The sequence below is a fragment of the Martes martes genome (genome assembly GCF_963455335.1).
Source record: "Martes martes genome assembly, chromosome: 1".
NCBI lineage: Eukaryota > Metazoa > Chordata > Mammalia > Carnivora > Mustelidae > Martes > Martes martes.
In genome coordinates, this window is record NC_137888.1 from 128,263,371 (window position 1) to 128,286,606 (window position 23,236).

At 36.5% G+C, this 23,236-nt stretch overlaps 1 protein-coding gene across 1 annotated transcript in view; it reads left to right on the forward strand.

Annotated features, from left to right (window-relative positions):
• ACAD11 (acyl-CoA dehydrogenase family member 11) overlaps positions 1 to 23,236 on the forward strand; it is a gene marked incomplete at its 5' end in the record, with an annotated part of 87,619 nt that overhangs the window by 20,840 nt on the left and 43,543 nt on the right. The window contains 6 exons of the mRNA XM_080827160.1: positions 1,365 to 1,471; positions 2,498 to 2,624; positions 14,954 to 15,031; positions 15,718 to 15,856; positions 21,030 to 21,137; positions 22,541 to 22,639. Coding sequence (XP_080683286.1) covers positions 1,365 to 1,471; positions 2,498 to 2,624; positions 14,954 to 15,031; positions 15,718 to 15,856; positions 21,030 to 21,137; positions 22,541 to 22,639 — 658 coding nt within the window. The remainder of the gene's footprint in view (positions 1 to 1,364; positions 1,472 to 2,497; positions 2,625 to 14,953; positions 15,032 to 15,717; positions 15,857 to 21,029; positions 21,138 to 22,540; positions 22,640 to 23,236) is intronic.

The following is a 23,236-nucleotide window of genomic DNA, read 5'->3' on the forward strand; positions in this document are numbered from 1 at the left end:
TTTTAAGAGGAAATTGAGCATAAAATCAGTTTTTTTTAATCTAAAATGTATTCTTTTTTTTCTTTTTTTTTTTTAGCAGGGGAGGGGTAGAGGGAGAGGGAGAGAAAGCATCTTAGGCAGGCTCCACTCCCAGCAGAGCCTGCCATAGGGCTCAATCTCACAATCCTAACTAAGATCATGGCATGAGCCAAAATCAAAATTCCAGTGCTTAACCAACTGAGCCACCCAGGTGCCCCTAAAGTGTATTCTTCTTTATACTGATTTAGTTTACATGTGCTTTGAACCTCAGGAGTTTATTTAAGAAATTGAGATGCTTCATCAATGACAAAGGGCTAGGACTTGGAAGAATAAGTCAGTAAGAGATTTTAGAAACAAAAAAGAATGTGAAAAGGATTAAGGTGTTTTTCCTTGTCTTCTGAGTCCATGCTATCCATGACCAATTGAAATGTCTTCTGGATATAGTTGTATTACATCTCATCCTGTATTTTAGAATCACGTTAATCATGTTGGTTGGATGGGTTCCTCAAAAGAGGGTTTATGGTATGTTTTTTATATTTGTCAGTTTCCACAAATTAGATACCAAATGGGCTTTGAACTTAAAATGGATTTTCATTTCAACCAAAAGTTTTACTTGCATTATGCTAAAATTAATATGTATGTGATAGACTATACGTGGTAATAGGGATGATCACAAACATTGCATTCTAACTACAAATATGAAATTGGAAATGATGGAAGAAATGTTAGAGTGTCTTATTGCATAAAGAATTACATGAAGAAATAAAACTAATGAAATTCAGTGGATTGTGTTAGGGTGGGACAAGCAAGGAAGAGGAGAGTGTTATGTTGAAAGCACAGAACACAGAGAAGAAAGAAAAACTAATTAGCATTCAACTAACCCTGTTCAAGGAGACAGTTACTAAATTCGGACTCCAAAATAATGAGAGAAAATATTCTTAGAGATCATCTCATTGTCTTCTCTTCCATTTTATAGTTTTTAATTTTGTTTTGGTTTATTTAGATTTTCCCCCACTAAAACAGGAGAACAGTGATCTTTAAAGGTGGTATAAGGTGATGCCAGTTTGACATCTTTGTTAACTCTTGAGTTCATTTTCAAGTTTGATTTGATTTACAGTTAAAGTTCTGTTAGGATGAGAGTGTGTTAAACAAATGATGCATGTATAACTCTTTAATTTAGGGTGGCATAATTATCCCTATATGTAAATAAATAGAATTGATGGTCTGATTTATACCTTGATACCTTGTGAGTTTAGTGACTCACATAGCTGGGAAACTGGAGAGACTGGATAGCTGAAGAATGGTTTTCAATCAATCTTAATTGCTCTATGTTAATTTATTTATAGGGAGTATATAGTAGATATCTTCTGGGAAATAATGCATCTGAGAATAGCTTTCTGTTTGCCAAGATTGTGCAGCCTTTGGCAGAAACTGGATTACAGCTTTCAAAAAGGTAAGCGAAATCGATTCCTTGGCTAATTCAAATTAGAGCCTTTATTAGATATATGAAGGTTGTAAACTTCAGGGGGATAGGGACTGTTTCTGTTGCTTATACCAGGATTATTGCTGCCAATCACATCAGTTTTTTGATAACATCTTATATGCCTGAAAATAAAATAGCCCAGATTCATGATTAAAAGTTTTTTTTTGCCAACTTGAGCATACAAACTTTCAAGGAAATAGATAAAACTCTCAAATGCTTCTTTCTAATATTTATGTTACTTACATATTCCTATTCAAAATTACATCCTATAAAAGATGATTTGTTAACTTTAGAAGTATTGCTCTCTTCCATCATATTTTATGAAATTTTATTCAATCACTCCATAAATGTCTTTGAAATCCATATCTCAATCAGTGGAGCACTTTTTGAGGCATCTAGTTCTCTTCCCAACTACACACTGCCATCTAAGTGATGTGATATAAAAGCACTTACTGAATCCATTGATGATGCTGCCCCTGGAAATTCTGTCCAGGCACAAGTACCCAGGACTTAACATTAGGACAGTTATGTTTTATAATTCATCTTTTAGGTGATGTTTGTGTTCTCTCAACATAACAACTGACAGTGTTGCTCTTCATAAAGATCTTTATAATGACATCCAGTAGTTGTGTTTGTGAGAAATATACTAAGAATAATTACTACATTTGTGTTCAGTTTCTTCACCTTCTTTTTGAGAGATTTTGATAATTGACTTTAATAAAGATTCAAAACTACCACCGATTGAGATTGTGCCAGGCTTATGTTTTACCTACATAGTGCTTTCAGCATTAAAGTTTCCTGTTCAAAGTAAAGTGATTGTACATTTATTGCATAATATGAAAAACTTAAGAAATTCCAAAATATGCCAACTCCTGAGGGATATTTTGAAGGAGTTGGAGAAGACCTCACGTTATATTCAGAAATATATAATAATGATTTGGGACACCTTTGTAACTCTTCTTTTTTTCCTTTCTTTCTTTTCTTTTTTGAATAAAGAACTTTCAGTACTACATCACCACAGATTGGTACTTCCCAACAATTGTTTGTACAGAGTAAGACTGGCCAGGAAGTTCTTGCTAGGGTGAAGCATTTCATGAAACAACACATCCTTCCAGCTGAAAAGGTAAGTACTGTATAAACAAACAGAATGTATTTGTGCTCAAGGACTGTTGGTGAATTATGTCTGTTATCTCTGCTTCTAGGAGTATCATGGTATGCTATCTTTGTAGTCAGTCCTTACCCATTGCCCTCCTTACATAGGCACTGAGCTGCTGCAGAAGCTGATGAGCTTCTAAAAGATGCCAAGGGAATGCCACAGATGAATCCTTGAAATTAAAATTCAGTCAAAGGGGATTAACTGTTGTAAAGTTGGGACTCTAAATATATTAGAGTAAAACATTATTTTAGGGCCATTTAAAAAGAAAAGATTTTATTTATTTATTAGAGAGCACACTTATTTGGGGGGAGGAGCAGAGGGAAAGGAGTAAGCAGACTGCGCTGAGTGGGGAGCTCTACGCTGGGCCCAACACCACAGCCCTGAGATCATGACCTGAGCCAAAATCAAGAGTCAGATGCCCAGCTAACTGAGCCAGCCAGGTACTCTAGGGCCTTTTCATAAAGCAGTGACTTTTAGCTTTTTTTTTTTTTTTAATGGCTCCCTATGACAATTAAGAAAACTGTAGACTAAACAAAATGGACATAACCAGGAAATGTTGCATATCATTTCAGTCTACTCGCAGATACTACTATCTCTGCCATACAGGCTACTACTTTAAGGTATTAAGTTTCTGTAACTTCACTGGGGGTAGAGAAGAAACGTGGTGCATTCATTCATTCATTTGGTTAACATGTAATTATGAGGTACCTAATAATGGGTTAGGCATCTGGAGAGCCATCAAAAGTAAAAGAATAAGACAGAGCTAATGCTTCCACAGAGCCTACACTTTAGCACAAAAGAAAGACATTCAATAAGAGATGATAATGCTGTAAAGAAAAGGTAAAAGCTGTTATGAAAATACATAAGGCAGGTGGGGCCAGGTATATATGTGTGAGTTGAACACTGGTGTAGAAATTGTAAGGGTTTAATTTCAGTCCATTCCTGTCACAAGTTAGGTGGTCATGAACAAATAACTCTAACTCTCAGTGCCTTAGTCTTTCATCTGTGATGTGCATAGGTATGAGTAGACATACAGTAAATTCTCATTTCTATTTTCTGTGATTCTGAGAGCTCTAGAGCTAGACCTACAAAATCAAATAGGAAACTGAAAAAGACCAAAATTCTTTAAACAAAAATGTTCAGAATTGATATGTGTTTATAGGGCAGTTACTATTGTTGCTTGAACTAGATAAATAGTTATCATATTTTTATTTTTTATTTTTTGAATTTATTTTTATTTTTTAGAAGATTTTATTTATTTATTTGACAGACAGAGATCACAAGTAGGCAGAGAGGCAGGCAGAGAGAGAGGAGGAAGCAGGCTCCCTGTGGCACAGAGAGCCCAATGTGGGGCTCGATCACAGGACTCTGGGATCATGACCTGAGCCGAAGGCAGAGGCATTAACCCTCTGAGCTACCCAGGCGCCCAAATTATCATATTTTTAATAAAGAACTGTCATGAGATGAATTTTGCTGACAGTGGAGTATAGCTTTTTAAGGAAAATACTACTAAAATATTGGGAAATTCGTTCTAAAATAGCCTCCTCTTAACAGGGACATGACTTTTTAAGTAATACAGTGGCACTGAATTCATTATATTTTAATAGTTGCTCTGAATCTAAATGGGCTAAATGCCCCAGTCAAAAGACACAAGGTATCATACTGGATTAAAAAGCAACATGCATCCATATGCTGTCTGCAGCAGACTCTTCTTAGACCCAAAGACACCTCCAGATTGAAAGAGAGGGCATGGAAAACCATTTATCATGCTAATGGACATCAAAAGAAAGCTGGGGTAACAATCATCATATCAGACAAATTAGATTTAAACCAAAGAATGTAGGGGCACCTGGTGCCTCAGTGGGTTAAAGCCTCTGCCTTCGGCTCAGGTAATGATCCCAGGATCCTGGGATGGAGCCCCTCATCAGGCTCTCTGCTCAGCAGGGAGCCTGCTTCCTCCTCTCTCTCTCTCTGCCTGCCTCTCTGCCTACTTGTGATCTCTGTCTGTCAAATAAATAAATAAAATCTTTAAAAAAAAAAAAAACAAACCAAAGAATGTAATAAGAGATGAGGAAGAATACTATATCATACTTAAAGGGCCTATCCAACAAGAAGATCTAATAATTGCAAATATTTAAGCCCCTAAAGTGGAAGCAGCCAATTAATAACAAAATTAAAGAAACACATGGATAATAATACATTAATAGTGGGGGGACTTCAATACCCCACTCACAACAATGGACAGATCATTTAAGCAGAAGATGAATAAGGAAACAAGGACTTCGAATGACACGCTGGACCAGATGGACTTCAAAGATACATACAGAGCATTCCATCCTAAAGCAACAGAATACATATTCTTCTCAAGTGCACATGGAACATTCTCCAGAGTGGATCACATACTTGGTCACAAATCAGGTCTCAACAGATACCAAAAGATTGGGATCATTCTCTGCATATTTTCAGACCACGATGCTTTGAGACTTGACCTCAATCACAAAAGGAGATCGGGAAGGAACTCAAACACTTGGAGGTTGAAGAGCATCCTACTAAAGAATGAAAGGGTCAGCCAGGAAGTTATAGAAGAATTTTTAAAAATTAGGGAAACAAATGAAAATGAAAACACAACTGTTCAAAACCTTTGTGATACAGCAAGGGCAGTCCTAAGAGGGAAGTATATAGCAATACAAGCCTTTCTCAAAAACTTAGAAAAGTCTCAAATACACAAGCTAAACTTACACTGTAAGGAGCTAGAGAAAGAACAACAGTTCTTCCCCTGCTAAACAAAGCAGGAGAAGAGAATTAATAAAGATTAGAGCAGAAATCAATGAAGTAGAAACTAAAAGAACAGTAAAACAGATCAATGAAACTAGAAGCTGGTTCTTCAAAAGAGTTAATAAAATCGATAAATCCCTGGCCAGACTTATCAAAAAGAAAAGAGAAAGGACTCAAACAAAATCATGGATGAAAGGGGAGAGATCATAGTCAACACCAAGGAAATACAAACAATTTTAAGGACATGTTATGAGCAACTATATGCCAACAAATTAGGCAATCTGGAAGAAATGGATACATTCCTGGAAACTTATATACCACCAGAAGTGAAACAGGAAGAAATGGAAAACCTGAACAGACCCATAACCAGCAAGGAAATTGAAGCAGTAATCAAAAATCTCCCAGCAAACAAGAGTCCAGGGCCAGATGGCTTCCCAGGAGAATTCTACCAAACATTTAAAGAAGTACTAAAACCTATTCTTCTGGGGCGCCTGGATGGCTCAGTGGATTAAGCCTCTGCCTTTGGCTTGGGTCATGATCTCAGGGTCCTGGGATCGAGCCCCACATCAGGCTCTCTGCTCAGCAGGGGGCCTGCTTCCCCCCTCCCCATCTGCCTGCCTCTCTGCCTACTTGTGATCTCTGTCCGTCAAATAAATAAACAAAATCTTAAAAAACAAAACAAAACAAAACAAAACAAAAACTATTCTTCTGAAGCTGTTTCACAAAATCGAAATGGAAGGAAAACTCTATGAGGCCAGGATTACCTTAATCCCAAAACCAGACAAAGACCCCACCAAAAAAGAGAATTGCAGAACACTATCCCTAATGAACATAGATGCCAAAATTCTTACCAAGATACTAGCCAACGGGATCCAATAGTACATTAAAAGGAGTATTCACCACGACCAAGTGGGATTTAGTCCTGGGCTGCAAGGGTGGTTCAACATCTGCAAATCAATCAACATGATATACAGTGTTATTAAGAGAAAGGACAAGAACCATATGATCCTCTCAATAAATGGAGAAAAAGCAATTTTGACAAAGTACAGCATCCTTTCATGATTAAAACTCTCCACAGTGTAGAGAAATGAGCATACCTCAAGATCATAAAGGCCATCTATGAAAAGCCCACAGTGAATATCATTCTCAATGGGGAGAAACTGAGAGCATTTCTCCTAAGGTTAGGAACATGGCAGGGATGTCCACTCTGACCACTGTTGTTCAACATATTACTAGAAGTTCTAGACTCAGCAATCAGACAACAAAAAGAAAAAGCATCCGAATTGTCAAAGAAGACGTCAGACTCTCACTCTTCACAGATGACATGATACTCTATATGGAAAACCCAAAAGACTCCACCCCAAAGTGACTAGAACTCATACAGCAATTCAGCAGTATGGCAGGATATAAAATCAACACACAGAAATTGCATTTCTGTACACTAACAATGAGACAGAAGAAAGAGAAATTAAGGAATTGATCCCACTTACAACTGCACCAAAACACATAAGATACCTAGGAATAAACTTAACCAAAGAGGTAAAGGATTTGTACTCTAAAAACTACAGAACATTCATGAAAGAAATTGAGGAAGACACAAAGGAATGGGAAAATGTTCCATGCTCATGGATTGGAAAAACAAAAATTGTTAAAATGTCTGTGCTACCCAAAGCAGTCTATCCATTCAATGCAATCCATATCAAAACACCATCCACTTTTTTCACAGAGCTGGAACAAATAATCCTAAATTTTGTGTGGAACCAGAAAAGACCCTGAATAGCCAGAGGAATGTTGAAAAAGAAAACCAAAGCTGTGGCATCACAATCCCAGACTTCAAGCCCTATTACAAAGCTGTAATCATCAAGACAGTATGGTACTGGCACAAAAACAGACACATAGATCAATGGAACAGAATAGAGAACCCAGAAATGGATCCTCAACTCTGTGGTCACCTAATTTTTGACAAAGGAGGAAAGAATATCCAATGGAAAAAAGAGAGTCTCTTCAACAAATGGTGTTGGGAAAATTGGACAGCCACATGCAGAAGAATGAGACTGGACCATTTTCTTACACCATACACAAAAATAGACTCAAAGTGGATTAAAGACCTCAATGTGAGACTGGAATCCATCAAAATCCTAGAGGAGAACACAGGCAGCAACCTCTGTGACCTTGGCCATAGCAACTTCTTGCTAGACCTGTCTCCTAAGGCAAGGGAAACAAAAGCAAAAATGAATTATTGGGACTTTATTAAGATAAAAAGCTTTTGTGCACTGCAAAAGAAATAATGGACAAAACCAAGACAACTGACAGAATGGGAGAAGATATTTACAAATGTCTTATCAGATAAAGGGCTAGTATCCAAAATCTATGAAGAATTTATGAAACTCAACCACAAAGAACGAATAATCCAGTCAAGAAGTGGGCAGAAGAGATAAACAGACATTTCTCCAAAGAAGACATCTAAATGGCAAACAGTTACATGTAAAAATGCTCCACATCCCTTGGCAACAGGGAAGTACAAATCAAAACCACAATGAGATACCCCTTCACACCTGTCAGAATGGCTGAAATTATCAAGTGAGGAAACAACAGATGTTGGCAAGGATGCAGAGAAGGGGGAGCCCTCTTAACTCTGTTGGTGGGACTCCAAGCTGGTGCAGCCACTCTGTAAGACAGTATGGAGGTTCCTCAGGAAGTTGAAAATAGAGCTGCTGTGTGAGCCAGCAATTGCACTACTAGGTATTTACCCCAAAGATACAAATGTAGTGATCTGAAAGGGCACATGCACCCCAATGTTTATAGTAGTAATGTCCACAATAGCCAAACTGTGGAAGAGCCAAGATATCCATCAACAGATAAATGGATAAAGAAGATGTTACAGAAGATGTCTTCTATATGTAAGACTTGTATATATATGCAATGGAATATTACTTAACCATCAAAAAAATGAAATCTTGCCATTTGTAACTCATGGACAGAACTGGAGGGCATTATGCTGAGTGAAGTAAGTCAGAGAAAGACAATTATCATATGATCTCACATGTATGTGGAATTTAAGAAACAAAACAGAAAAAAAAAAAAAGAGGTTCATGGGGAAGGGAGGGAAAAATAAAATAAGCCAAAATCAGAGAGGGAGACAAACCATGAGACTCTTAATCAGAGGAAACAAACTGAGGGGTACTGGAGTGGAGGGAGGTGGGAGATGTGGTAAGTGGGTAATGGACATTATGGAGGGCCAGGATGTAATTAGCACTGAGTGTGTAAGACTGATGAATCACTGAACTCTGCCTCTGAAACTAATAACACACTGTATGTTAATTAGTTGAATTTAAATTTATAAAATAGCATAAAAATAGTCTCCTCTTACATGTGTTTAGTATTTAAGGTATCACTTTGGAGACTTTTTTTTCATATTTTATTTATTTATTTGATAGACTGAGATCACAAGTAGGTAGAGAGGCAGGCAGAGAGAGAGGAAGGGAAGCAGGTTCCCCACTGAGCAGAGAGCCCAACGTGGGGCTCAATCCCAGAACTCCAGGATCATGTCCTGAGTCGAAGGTAGAGGCTTTAACCCACTGAGCCACCCAGGTGCCCCATGGAGACTTTTGATATATATACATATAGTACATATAGAATGTTGAGTTTTAAAATTCTGAACTTTTGGGTATTAAAAAGAAAATGTAACACTTGGTTCAGATGGCAGACCGAATTCAGCATTTACTTGCTTTCCCTCAAATAAAATCCCATTAACAATTTAAAAACTTTTGAAAAATGGATTAAGTTGCTAAAAGCACAAAAAAAGGAGTGGACACATCAGAGGACTAAGGTTTTGAAAAGAGAGTGGGGGATGCCTGGGTGGCTAAGTCAGTTAAGTGTCTGCCTTCAGCTCAGGTCCTGGGATTGAATGCTGCATTGGACTCCTTGCTCAGCAGGGGGCCTTCCTCTCCCTCTCTCTGCCCTCCCTTCTCTGAAAAATAAATAAATAAAATCTTTTTTAAAAAAAGAAAAAGGAAGAAAAGAGAATGGAAGCTGAATTGGAAAACAGAATGGATCATTCCAAAGAATAACCCCTAACAGAGGAAGACATACCTCAAAATCATTTTTTTAATAATTTTTTAATTTTTTAATGAACATATAATGTATTATTAGCCCCATGGGTACAGGTCTGTGAATTGCCAGATTTACACACTTCACAGCACTCACCATAGCACATATCCTCCCCAATGTCCATAACCTCATCACCCTCTCCCTACCCCTCTCCCCCTGGCAACCCTCAGTTTGTTTTGTGAGATTAAGAGTCTCCTCCTGATCCCATCTTGTTTCATTTATTCTTTTCCTACCCCCCAAGCCCCCCACGTTGCATCTCTACTTCCTCATATCAGGGAGATCATATAATAATATTTGTCTTTCTCTGATTGACTTATTTCACTAAGCATAATACCCTCTAGTTCCATCCATGTCATCACAAATGGCAAGATTTCATTTCTTTTGATGGCTGCATAGTATTCCATTTTATATATATACCACATCTTCTTTATCCATTCATCTGTTGATGGTCATCTAGGTTCTTTCCTTAGTTTGGCTATTGTGGACATTGCTGCTATAAACATTTGGGTGCACGTGCCCCTTCGGATCACTACATTTGTATCTTTAGGGTAAATACCCAGTAGTGCAATTGCTGGGTCATAGGGTAGTTCTATTTTCAGTTTTTTGAGGAACCTCCACACTGTTTTCCAGAGTGGTTGCACCAGCTTGCATTCCCACCAACAGTGTAGGAGGGTTCCCCTTTCTCTGCATCCTCGCCAGCATCTGTCATTTCCTGACTTGTCAATTTTAGCCATTCTGACTGGTGTGAGGCTCAAAATCATTTTGAAATAAGGGAAGGCTATAGCACAGGTGGTAACCATTTTGTTTTGTTTTACCATGGAGTCCTCTGTGATGGGCTGGTATGGAGAGCAAGAGTGAGAAGGGAAAACAAAATCAAGATGTTTGACTGAAGAATTAACCTGTAGATGAGCTGCAGGGGTAGGTCTGTAACACCTCATGCCTAGCTGTAGCATTTGCTTCAGACAGAAGGCTGTAAGAGTCCTCTAAAAAAGCAAATGATTAGACTTACCTTGGTGATCGTATGACTATGTTGTCCACTGGAAACGAATAGAATATTGCATGCTAACCACTCCAGTTTGAAAAAAGATAAAATGAAAAACAAAGTGAGGAAATTGAGGCCCAGAGACATTAAGCAGTTTGCCTAAATCAAAGAGAAGGAAGCCAATGTGGAACACTATGGAAAACCTGAACTTAGAGCATGTGTTCTAGATTCAGACTTTGCGTAAATTCTACCCTCAGCAAAATACTTCCTTCAGACCTTCAACAAACATTGAGCACCTCTCTGTGCTGGTCAGTGTACTTGATGGTGGGGACATAACGATATTAAGTCTTATTAAGCACGATGATATTATGCCAGGAAGACAAGTTGCTATCTTCACAGTCAAATGGGAAAGAGACAGTGAATCAACACTAATTATTATATTAAGAATTTACTCCTCTGCCAGATACTATGCCAAGAGCTTGAAGTATAGTAACTTATGTAATCCTTGCAGCAGGGGTACAATTACTACTCTGGCTTGAAAATGAGTCAGAGAATATTTAAACTATGAGTAATAAACTTAGGACTCTTAAAAAAAAATTATCTATTTCAAGAAGCCAGGATTTCACATGAGGGTTAGTGCTCTAGAGTCCTCTATTTTGGGGGCATTTTTTTAAAAATAGGGGTTTGGTATAAACCCCAGCTTGCCTATCAGCCTGCCTGATTTCTGCCTGCTCACCCTAAAATGAAACATATTTGTGGACATGCTTGTGCCTGGAACCAGCTGACTATTCAAAGGAGAGGGCAGAATTAGCAGAAGAAACCGTGTGGTCTTGCTCTTTCATTTATAAATGTGAATGGGAAATCAAGGGAAACATGAAGCAGAGAAAAGAAGTATCACAAGTTGGGTTGTGATATCTGCTAAACTTAATATTATGCAGCTATTAAAATATTTACAAAGAATTTTCAATGTAGGGATGCCTTGGTTGCTCAGATGATTGAGCATCTGCCTTGGTTCAGGTTATGGTCTCCAGGTCCTGGGATCAAGCCCTGAGTAGGGCTCCCGGCTCAGCGGGAGTCTACTTCTGCCTCTCCCCCTGATCATGCTCTCTCCCTGTATCTCTCTGTCTCAAATGAATACATTTAAAAAGTTTTTCAATGTAAAAGAAAATGCTTTATTATAAGTTTAAAAAAAAAAGCAATCTATAGCTTTAACAGAAGATTGTCAATATTTCTGTGGCAAGGAAAGCCACAGTAATTTTGTCTTTGCAGAGAGTTCAAATCTAGAATACATCTATGCCTAATAACATGGGCTTTTTCTTTCATTAAAAATCATAAACCAGGGTACCCGGCTGGCACAGTCATCGGAGCATGCAAGTCTTGATCTTGGGGTTGTGGGTTTAAGTCCCATATTGGGTATAGAGACTACTTAAAAATAAAATCTTAAAAAATAAAATAAAATGTTAAAAACAAAAATCTTAAGCCAACATCTGTAAAAAGTTTTATCATGTAGAATGATTTTAAGCAATACTAATCCTTGTCTGTGAACATATACATTTGAAATGATATCTGGAGAAAAGTAATTAACTTTTTCAAAACAGGAGGGGGGAAACCTATAAAATTCTATCCAGTATTATAACTAAGTTTATAAAAATTAAAGGTCGCATCTAGAAAACAAGATAATGTCATATAATAGACCAGTATTTTAACAGTATACATCTTTAGTAAGACTGTTGATGACTTTTTCTCAATACTTTTACATATTTTTCTAATTTTTTTAATGGGAAAAAATAAGCTTCATTTAAACTACTGTAATGACCTTTGATATTCCTTGGATTTCATAAAGTGAGAACATTAAGAACTTAATATCTATGAAAGTGTTAAAAGGCAGTTTTTCCTATTTAAAATGGGTAAGGAGGGGGCCTGGGTGGCTCAGTCAATTAAGCATCCAGCTCTTGATTTTAGCTCAGATCATGATCTCGGGGTCATAAGATCAAACCCCGCATTGGGCTCACACTGGGTGTGGAGCCTGCTTAAGATTCTCTCTCTCCCTCTCTGTCCCTCTGCCCAACCACCACATGTGCATGCTCTCTCTCTAAAAAAAATAAAAATAAAATGGATAAGGAGTCCTAAGAAATAGAATTTAAAACAAGAACTAGCAACATAGTCTTGAGAATACACTTACAATATAAAGATAACATTAGTTATATTTTCCTCTTAAGTGTAATGTACTATTAAAGAACTATTGCTTTTTTCTAATAGACAACTTTAAGGTGAAAAACATTATATTGCAAAATTATTTGTAGGCTCAGATTTAAGATTCTGAACTAACATACTGCAAAACAGTATCTCAGTTAAGTTATGAGGAAGTTAGATGTTAAAGGTGCTATTTGGGGGGAATCGATTAGGCATCAAGTGTATTTTCTGCTTTCTCCTTTCACCAATATACTGTTTTTCATACTCTAAGAACTAAAGAAACCTTCTTTATGGGACGCCTGGGTGGCTCAGTTGGTTAAGCAGCTGCCTTCGGCTCGGGTCATGATCCCAGGGTCTTGGGATCGAGTCCCACATCGGGCTCCTTGCTTAGCGGGGAGCCTGCTTCTCCCTCTGCCTCTGCCTGCCTCTCTGTGTGCCTGTGCTCACTCTCTCTGACAAAAGAATAAATAAAAATCTTTAAAAAAAAAAAAAAAAAGAAACCTTCTTTATAATGAGATTTTATATTAATTCTGACTTCTACCGCAGTACAAACAGATTTTGCAGATCTCTAAATGGATAGACTTTAGAACAGGAAGTATTAAATCACACAAGTTTTTAAAATAATTATGTAAACATTGGGTGATTTAATTTCTCAGAACTGTAGTATCATAAAGAGGTAGTCAGAGATGAGGAATTTGTAAATGTATTGCATAATATATTGTAGCATTGACTATTTCTACTGCAGTACAAGGGATGGACATAATAAACAACCCTAAACAGGAAATCTACAATTCAACTGACTTCCTGACAGAAATGATGAATGCTCTTCATCCTGGTGAAAAAGAGCTGTCCTTTGTCTTCTTGCAGTTTTCACTATATACATCATTTCCCTAGACTAGCCATGCTTAATAAAAAGAACAGTTTTGTGTATTATATGACTATAAAGGAGTGGAACAATTTTAGAAAATAATTTTGTAATGTGGCCTTGTGACAATAGTCACAGATTTTAATCTATAATTCTAGCATAAGTAAAAAAAAAATTAGGTGTAGAGATTCTGTAACAGCAAAATATTGGAAAATGCCTTCCCAATCCATATTTTAGTTCATCTTGATTATTTTAGTTGCACAAATTAGAGATTATTATTACTGTTTGGTGTGGCTAGTTTTTAATTTATATTTACCCATGTATTTACCACTTTATTTACCGTTTCTTCTTGCAACTCAGATGTTTCTTTTAGGATCAAGTTCCTTTAATGAGAATCTGCTAGTAACCTTTTCTTTGATTTTTTTTCTTTTTATTTTCCTTTTTTTGCTCAAGAGAGGGAAGTAATGATTCTGATTCAGATTCTCTCTGTTTCTTTATTTTAATGCCTTTATTTTGCCCTAATTCTTGAAAGATTGTTTTATTGGATATAGAATTCCAGGTTGACAGTTATTTTCTCTTAGCAACTGAAGACATTAAAACACTGATTTCTGCCTTCATTTGTTGCACTGGGAATTCAGTTCTCAATTGTTTATAAGAACCTCTGCTTGAATTTTTAAATTTAATTAATGTGTTTTTTCTTTTCCTCAAATTGCTTTTGATTCTTTTACTTTTTTGTTCTTTTTCAAATTTGGCCAATTTTGATAAACTTTGTCATACTTTTAATTCCTTCCTTTATTTAAATTTATTGGACACAAATACTTTATTCTATATATGATCTTTTTTTTGTCTGTAGTCTTTGGGGAGTGTGATTCAGTTTTGTTACAATGTTAGTTTTGCTAATTTTTGCTAATGGTGGCTTGAAACAAGTACTTTAGTAACACCTGAAGAGTCAGGCTTTTTTATTTCTGACCACTGAGGAATTTCCTTATTGTTCTTCCAGCACAGCTATTCATTACTGGTATTTTTTTCATTATTTTAAATATTTTCTATGGCATTTTTAGTTGTGCTACTTTGAGAGGGGTTCCTATGACTACCCAGTGAGCTATATTGCTAAAAAGGGAACACTAAATCTTGGTACAAGATTTTGGAAGTCTGTTATCTAATATCGAGGCAGCATAATTTTGTGAGCAAAAACCCTCTAGATTTGTTTATACTCATGTATCTGGTTTTGGAAAGAAATATTACTGATTTAATAGCAGTTTGAAAAACTTCTTCATCTAAATAGGTTTACTTTGGATATTTGCAGTTTATGGCATTATTTACTTTGTATTAACTTTAACTAATGAACTTTTTTCTTATTATTACTTTAAGGAGGTAATTGAGTTCTACATTCAAAATGAAAATTCAGTGGACAGATGGAAAAAACCTTTAGTGATTGATAAACTTAAGGTAAGAAAAACAAGAAAGCATTTAATGTTGGAAAATGAGTATGCTGTTGATTTTTGAAACCTTAGTTTGTTATTGCTGTTGTTGTTATATATGTAGAGAATAAATATATCAGTAATAACTTTTTAAAAAGAAAGTTAAGAACAGAACCTATAGTATACAAAGTAGGTTACATAGCATTTTGTGTGTGGTATGTGATGACGATAACCTCTTACAGCTATTGAAAGAAAAAATACGATCAACAGCACTCACTACCATCTGTTGCAAAATTACAATAGAAGTCAAGCAGAACATTTGTCCCACATGCGCTTGGTCTAAATTTCATGTTTTTAAATCCTAACCACAACACACGTAAGAAATTAAAATATACAAAATAGTATGTTTGACATACTTACACTCAAATGTGGGAGATTCTGTAATAACTATAATTCAGTAAGAGGTACTCAGGAAAGCAAATTTAGTTTTTCAGCCAAATCTAAGGAAACTTGGAGAAAAGGGCATTTCTTTAACAGGAAATTGTTGATTTCTAGTGAGTTAGTAACTATTTGATTTTACACAGGTAAATAAAACAAGTAACTTCATAAGTGTTTTTAAGTTGCAAGAAGCATAAATAGCAATATCTTTTAAAAATAAACTATTTTAGTGCATGGTAAGTTATGATCACTCTGGCGTATTCATCACCTTGACAGGAAATGGCCAAAGCAGAAGGCCTCTGGAACTTGTTTTTGCCAGCTGTGAGCGGTCTCAGCCAGGTGGACTATGCCTTGATTGCTGAAGAAACAGGAAAATGCTTTTTTGCTCCAGATGTCTTTAACTGCCAAGCACCAGGTTACTATACTATTTAAAAACAGAACTTTCTCAGATATTCTGAGCAGTGTTTGAAATTCCTCTATTTTAAGACAAGAAGTTTTTCTACACAAAGTCATTGGTTTATAAACTTGTCTACAATTTTATTTCTCAGTTACTTTGATTTAAATATTTTTAAAAATGGATCTGATATTCTCACTGGATTATTCTTTTGTTAAACATCATTGCATTAAGAGTATTAGTGAATAGGGGCACCCGGGTGGCTCAGTGGGTTAGGGCCTCTGCCTTCGGCTCGGGTCATGATCTCAGGGTCCTGGGATCGAGCCCCGCATCGGGCTCTCTGCTCAGCGGGGAGCCTGCTTCCTCCTCTCTCTCTCTGCTGCCTTGTGATCTCTGTCTGTCAAATAAATAAATAAAATCTTTAAAAAAAAAAAAAAGAGTATTAGTGAATAGAAGCCACCTCCAGAGGTACTGGCAATATAAAGATTACAACTTCACGATTGGATCTTCGATATTTATATGGCTAATTGGAATGGATCAAGAGTTCCAGATCTTGGTTAGCCTCACTATCTCTCCATTTCTTCACCATTTTTTTTTAAGTTTTTAAAAATTTATTTAAGTAAACTCTACACTCAACATGGGGCTCTAACTCACAACCCCGAGATCAAAAGTCACACACTTTTGCAAGTGAGCCATCCAGGTGCCCCTATTCACCAGTTATTTATTGATTACTTACTATGTGCCAAGCAGTGTTCTAGATCCTTGGGATGTATCAAAGAATAAAATATGCAAAGATTCTTGCCCTCATGGAGCTGATGTTCTAATGGAGGGAGACACAGAAATAAATAATAAATATTATAAGTAAGTAAATTATGTAGTCAGTTTGAAGATGAAAAGTGCTTTGGGGGGAAAAAACCCCAGCAGGATAGGGCAACATTGGAATGCTGGAGAACAAGAAATGCAAATTACAATTTAACATGGAATGTTGAGGTTAGGCCTTACTGAGAAAATGATCTTTGATAAAGACTTAAAAAAAGCATGAGAGTTAGCTATGATGTTATCTGGGGAAGGAATTTCCATAGCAGAGGAAACAGAAATTGCATAGACCCTAAGGCAAGAGTATGATTGGTGTATTCCAAGAAGAGTCAAGGAACTCGGCATAGTTGGGAGAATAGTAAGAGAAGATATCAGAGAGGAAAGGGCCTTATGGGGCAGGTAAGGGCTTATACCTCCTATGAACGGGGAAGCCATGGGAGATTTGACCAGGGCAGTGACAAGATATTATATCAGTTCTAAAAGAATTGCTTTGATGACTGTATTGGGAATTAACAAAAGAAGGGAAGGAAGGAAGCAGGGAGTCTGTTGTAATAATCCTCATTAGAGATGATGGGGATTTGTTCTAGGGTGGTAGCAGTAGGTGAGAAGTAGAAAGATTCTAAATATACTTTGAAGGAAGAGGAAAGAGGAACTCAAGGATGCCTCCAAAGATTCTGGCATGAAAAATTGGAAGGGTAAAGGAAGGAGGCCAACTTTTCTTAAAAGGTAATATAGAAGGGAGTGCCTGGGTGGTTCAGTCAGTTACGTGTCTGCTGTCGGCTCAGGTCATAATCTCAGGGTCCTGGGATGGAGTCCTGTAGGGCTGTCTACTCAGCAGGAAGTCTGCTTCTCTCTCTCTCTTTGTGTTCTCTCTCTCTCAAATAAATAAATAAAAGTCTAAAAAAATTTTTGTTTAAAGGTCATATGGAACAGATAAACCTGTACTATGTCTGTAGAAGATGTTTTCGAACATGGATTTGTCAAAGAACTCACTAAGGAACTTAAAAAAAAAACAAAACAAAAACAGATTCATAGACTCCATCCCTGTAGATTTGATTCAGTAGGTCTAGGTTAGACCCAGGGAATGTCTTGTCTTTTTTCCCCCTAGTTTCTCTAGTTACTTTCTTGCTCCCAGTCAAGGACCAACATTTAATTTGTTATAAAAGGATGATGGTATGATATCCTATATTGGCACTGAACAAGTTAGACCTCAGTATTGCCTTTTGTGCTCATTGTATGGCCCTGCTGCTAAAGCTCTCCCAAAAAGAGTTAATGAAGGATGGAACTACCAAAAAGAAGTATTTGGATATCTGAGAGAAGACACAATCTGGTTGCATAGTAAGGTGTTTGGACAGCAGACTTTGACTCTCATTTACTGGAAACTATTAAGGTAGCTATAAACTTCTGATGTTGGTTGAACTTATCCCTGGTGGTTTTCCTTCTTCAGATCACCAATTTATCAAATTACTGCTCTACTACATTTTAATCCAGTAATGAGGCTACTGTAAAAGTCAAGAAATCGATCATAGAATTTCTAAAGATTTCATCTCATTTATGTGAAGCTATTACTCTATAGGTGGCATAATTTTGTGGAAGGAGAACTGGTAGTCTTTTGCTTAAAACTTTTTTTTTATTGCTACTTATAGTAAGAAATATAATTTATATTGTGACCCAATATGTAGCATATGTAGTTGTACATGTATGTTCATGGATGGATGGATGGATTGACCAAGGGACTTAGGGAAGAAGAAATGAGAGGCATATATATTACTGAAAAAGGGTTTCATGAAATAATAATTTCCTTTATTACATACAGTATATTCAGATATTTTCCAGTGAGTCTAGTAGAATCTAATATGTTCTATTTTGATCTATTTTTTAGAGAATGATAGCCATATTCCATTAAATTGATTTCATGACATAATAATAGGTCATAATATGGTTATATAACTAATAGTTTATAATATTTTCATAATATGAAAAATAATGCTATAAAAGACTTCCTTTGCAGACACAGCTCTGCCACTATTTTCCCCATTTGACCCATGAACTTCCTTTTCACTAGAAGATCATTTGCCTAGCATTAAAAATTCTAGTATCAAAATATCATTAGTCTATCAGTTGTACTCTCTAAATGATATCACCAAACTGCTGAAATTTAAAAATTGGCCAGGAAAATACATTTTCTTTGGCCAGAGTATGATTAGCAACTCTCCTTAGCAAACAAGGATGTATAAAACCATAAGTAGAAAACTAGGCGTTTTCTCTTTGTAGTGGAGATATCTTCATGAAGACCTTAGGACATTGTGTTTCGGAGCATTTCCAAAGCAGAAAAAGAAGGGAATATAACAGATGTTAATTAAATACTTTGGGAGGTTTCTTAAGTATAAAAGATGAATTTCTACTCAAGCTTTCCAAATAGTTCTAAAAGCTTAGGGAAAACATATGTAGTCTTCCAATTTGTCTTTTGTTTTATTTATTTATTTTTTTTGCCCTTCACAAAATATACAATATTGTATATTAGAATGTTGAAAATAGCAATTTTAATTCTATAGCTATACTAGAAAATTTGGAGGGCCTATGGGCTGATTTGGGGGAGGGTAATTTTTTTGTAGAACTAATTTATCCAGGCTTTTTCCCAACCCATAAATGATAGCTTCGTTTTGCCAGCTTCTCAGAACAAACTGACAATTTTTGAAAGATTTTAGTCAATATTTACCTCATTTGAACTATAACAAGAAACAGTGAATTTAAAATAAGCAAAGAAAACAGTGAGCTTCATTAATTATAACTCAAGACTCATTTTTTCCCTCAGTCAAAAAGAATTTTAAACTAATGTTAATCTATTAGGAATTTTGTGCATTTTAATATAACTTTGGCTCTGTTGGTAGTGTCTGGACAGACTGCAAACACATTTTGAGAGACTTAACTTGAATTTAACTCCATTTTCATAGGCATTTCAGTGACTGTCCTTCAAGTCATGTTTAAAGGTGATATTGAAAACTTCTTGAAAATCTTATGAATAATTGGGGCACCTAGTTGGTTCATTCTGTTTAGTGTCTGAGTCTTGATTCCAGCTGAGGTCATGATCTCAGGGTTGTGGGATCAAGCCCTGTGTTAGGCTCCCTGCTCAGCGAGGAGTCTGCTTGAGATTCTCTCTCTCCCTTTCCCTCTGTCCCCCCACCACACAGTCTCTCACCCTCTCTCTAAAATAAAATAAATAAATCTTTTTCGAAAAATCTTATGAGTGAGATGCCTGGGTGGCTCAGTTGGTTGAGCATCTGCCTTCAGCTCAGGTCATGATCCCAGAGGCCTGGGATCAAATCCTGCATCGGACTCCTTGCTCAGTGAGGAGCCTGCTTCTCCCTCTGCCTGCTGCTCACCCTGCTTGTGCACTTGCTCTCTCTCGTTCTCTCTCTCTGATAAATAAACAAATAAATTCTTTAAAAAATAAAAATAAATTTGTGAGTAATCAGTTTTCAAGGGAAAGGTTTTAAATAGTATTTTTTTAGAAGTCTGATAGGAACAAATATCGGAGAAAAGCCCCTAGAGTGTTTTGCTCCATGGCAGGTATAAAGCATTCTTTTTTATATGAGAGTGATAATAGCGTATCAGTTACTGAACAATGCCCTCTGAGGGTTGAAAAGGGTCTTTGAAGTTATCTGCTGTCATTTTCTATCGGGGATTCTGTGTTTAGCATTCTTGAGATACCACCTAGTACTTTTCTAGATGGGAGGGGGTGCACAATAGTAAGAACAATGGTAGAGGTAAAGAGACAATAATTACTCTGTGAGTTCAGAGGAAGGAGATATTTCTGACTGTGTAATCAGAGATTCTTCACGGTGGAAGTGGCTCAAAAGCAGGAATTTACTTAGAAATGATGGGTAGAATTGGACTTGAGAGAAGGTTTGGCACAGGCAAACAGGTGAAAGTTAGAGAGCACAGTGTTTGAGGAACAGGAGTCTCAGCAATGGAGTCTCAGTAGAGCATGGAATGATAATTGTTCTCCAGGAGCATTGCAGTCACTCCTAGCAAAGCATATTTGCAAGAAAGCAGGGAAAGATTAAGACAATGAATTGTTTTCCTTAGTCCTAAATGAGTCAGACCTCATTAAAGCCATGTTTTATTGGGATGAAGTGGACAAGTGTCATAACTCAACACAAATTGAATAAATATGCACCAAATGCCATATAATTATAAGAATTATTTATGGCATACCTTCATTATAAATTATATTTACTATTATGTTTCAAAATACTTTTGTAAGAAAATGTTTACTTTAAAAAGATACATGTATATAATTCCAACATAAAGTTTGGATTTCATATTGGAAAATTTTTAAACGCCAAAGAAATGTGGCTTTTTTTATTACATACAGACACAGGGAACATGGAGGTCCTCCACCTATATGGAAGTGAAGAGCAGAAGCAGCAGTGGCTTGAGCCTCTTCTTCAAGGGAACATTGCCTCTTGCTTCTGTATGACAGGTAAAAGCAAATCATGGTTCTCCCCTTGTGCAGTCAGTCATCCTGGAGTTATTATGGATAAGCTAAAATGAAAGAGTGGCTCTGTGTTTCAGGCAAATTTGCCCGTGGACAGAGATGAGCATGTGCTTGTTTTGAGCCCGGTTTTGAATTTTGGCATTTTTAAATGTGCAGAATCAAATTGTCCTCCCCTTTGGGAGGATACCCAGTGATGTTTTCTGATAGTCTACTTTAAGCATTTAGCAGCAGAGTGAACCTAACTTCATAATCTTTTGACTTGCATTTCTAAAATTGCCGTGTATGTATATTTAATAACTTTTTTGCCCTTATGTATAAAATATTTGTCTTTGTAATAATTTTTACTGATAGTTAAAAAATATTTAACTTTGCCATGAACCTAGAAAAATAGACCATTCACCAGGGCTGATCACATAGTTCAAATTATGATAATGTGGGGAAGTAAAATTAGGAGTATGTTAAAAATGGGTTTGGTACCATTTGTACATAGGAAACAGCAGGTAAGAATTTTTCAAAGGAAAAAGTCATCATTATGTAGTTGAGCTTAGAATTAAACTAAATGTCATTGGGCCATAATTTTAGCCAGACTTAAAAGTCTTCTATAACATTGTAAGTATTTGTAATAGGAAAACTGATCTCCGTTTAAAATCGGTGAGAGGCATTTATTGAACATCTGCAGTGACACGTTATCTTCAAACCACTAATTGGAGGTTACAAAATAAGTACACAGCTCCCTTTCTAAAGGAACCCCGTGGGTCTCTAATTTTAGAAATAGAATGCACAAAATATCTGAAGGACCCATTTAAGAGAGCAGCATATTAGCAAGTGCAGATGACTACAAATGAGGGCTAGCCTGTACATTTTGAAACGCCATACAGTAAAGCAGTTGTGTAAGGGTGTTGCATGGAAAACTTTTTGAAGAAATTGTGTTGATCAGTCTTTACAGAATGCAAAATAAGTCAGTGAAAGCATTCCTGATGGGATTTGCAAGTCAGGGTTGGAAATTGTCTAAGATAGTAAACTACATGGTGGGGAAATCTGGCTTGCAAATATTTAGTATTTAGTAGATTTCCATTGTGGACAATAAACAACAGTATACTTAATCTACTTTTGATAATTGGAGAAAGGATTGAGTGAGTTATCTTGAATCATGCATCAGTGAGGAAGCTAAGAACACAATTCAGATTGCTGATCGCCAGTGTTCAAAATTCATTCATTCATTCTTCCAGTGCACATTTACTGAGTACCTACTATATGTAGGTTATAGGAGAACTAAAGTGGAAGGGGGGAAGGATAGGAACATGTCTCTATCCTCAAAGAGTTCACATTTCCTTATCTAAAACTGGTATGTCTGCCTGCCTGTAAATTCAACCTTTGCTTATTTATAGAGCCCAGTGTAGCTTCAAGTGATGCCACAAATATTGAATGTAGCATCCAACGAGATGGAGATAGCTATGTAATTAATGGCAAGAAATGGTGGAGCAGTGGTGAGTATTCGGATCCATCCTTTGTCCCAGGTGCTGTGCTAGAATATGATACATAATTATTAGTTTCATGATCACTGTTCTTTAAATTCTGGCTTTGAAGGCATATTCAAATTTAGAAATACTTGATTAAAAAAAAGTAATTTTTAAAAAATACTTATTTTGGCAAGAGGGAGAGAGTGCAGGGGTGGGGATAGGACAGAGGCACGGGCAGAGGGAGAGAGAAACTCTAAGCAGACTTCATGCTGAGTGCAGAGCCCAACCTAGAGATTGATCTTAACAACCCCAAGATCACTACCTGAGCCAAAACCAAGAGCCAGAGGCTGAACCAACAGTCCCACACAGGTGCCCCCCAAAAAGTAATTTTAAGATAACATATCTTGACTAGGTGATATTTATTTTAAGAGCAGAAAACATGTCTTTTTTTTTCCCTACAGTTTTACAGTTCACAGTTTTCTATAGTCCGTGAGAGAGAAAATTTGTATTAGTGTACACTATTGATCACTGTAATTTCTTTCAAAATTAAATTTCAGCAGGGACATATTTTTTTAAAAGATTTTATTTATTTATTTGACAGATCTCAAGTAGGCAGAGAGGCAG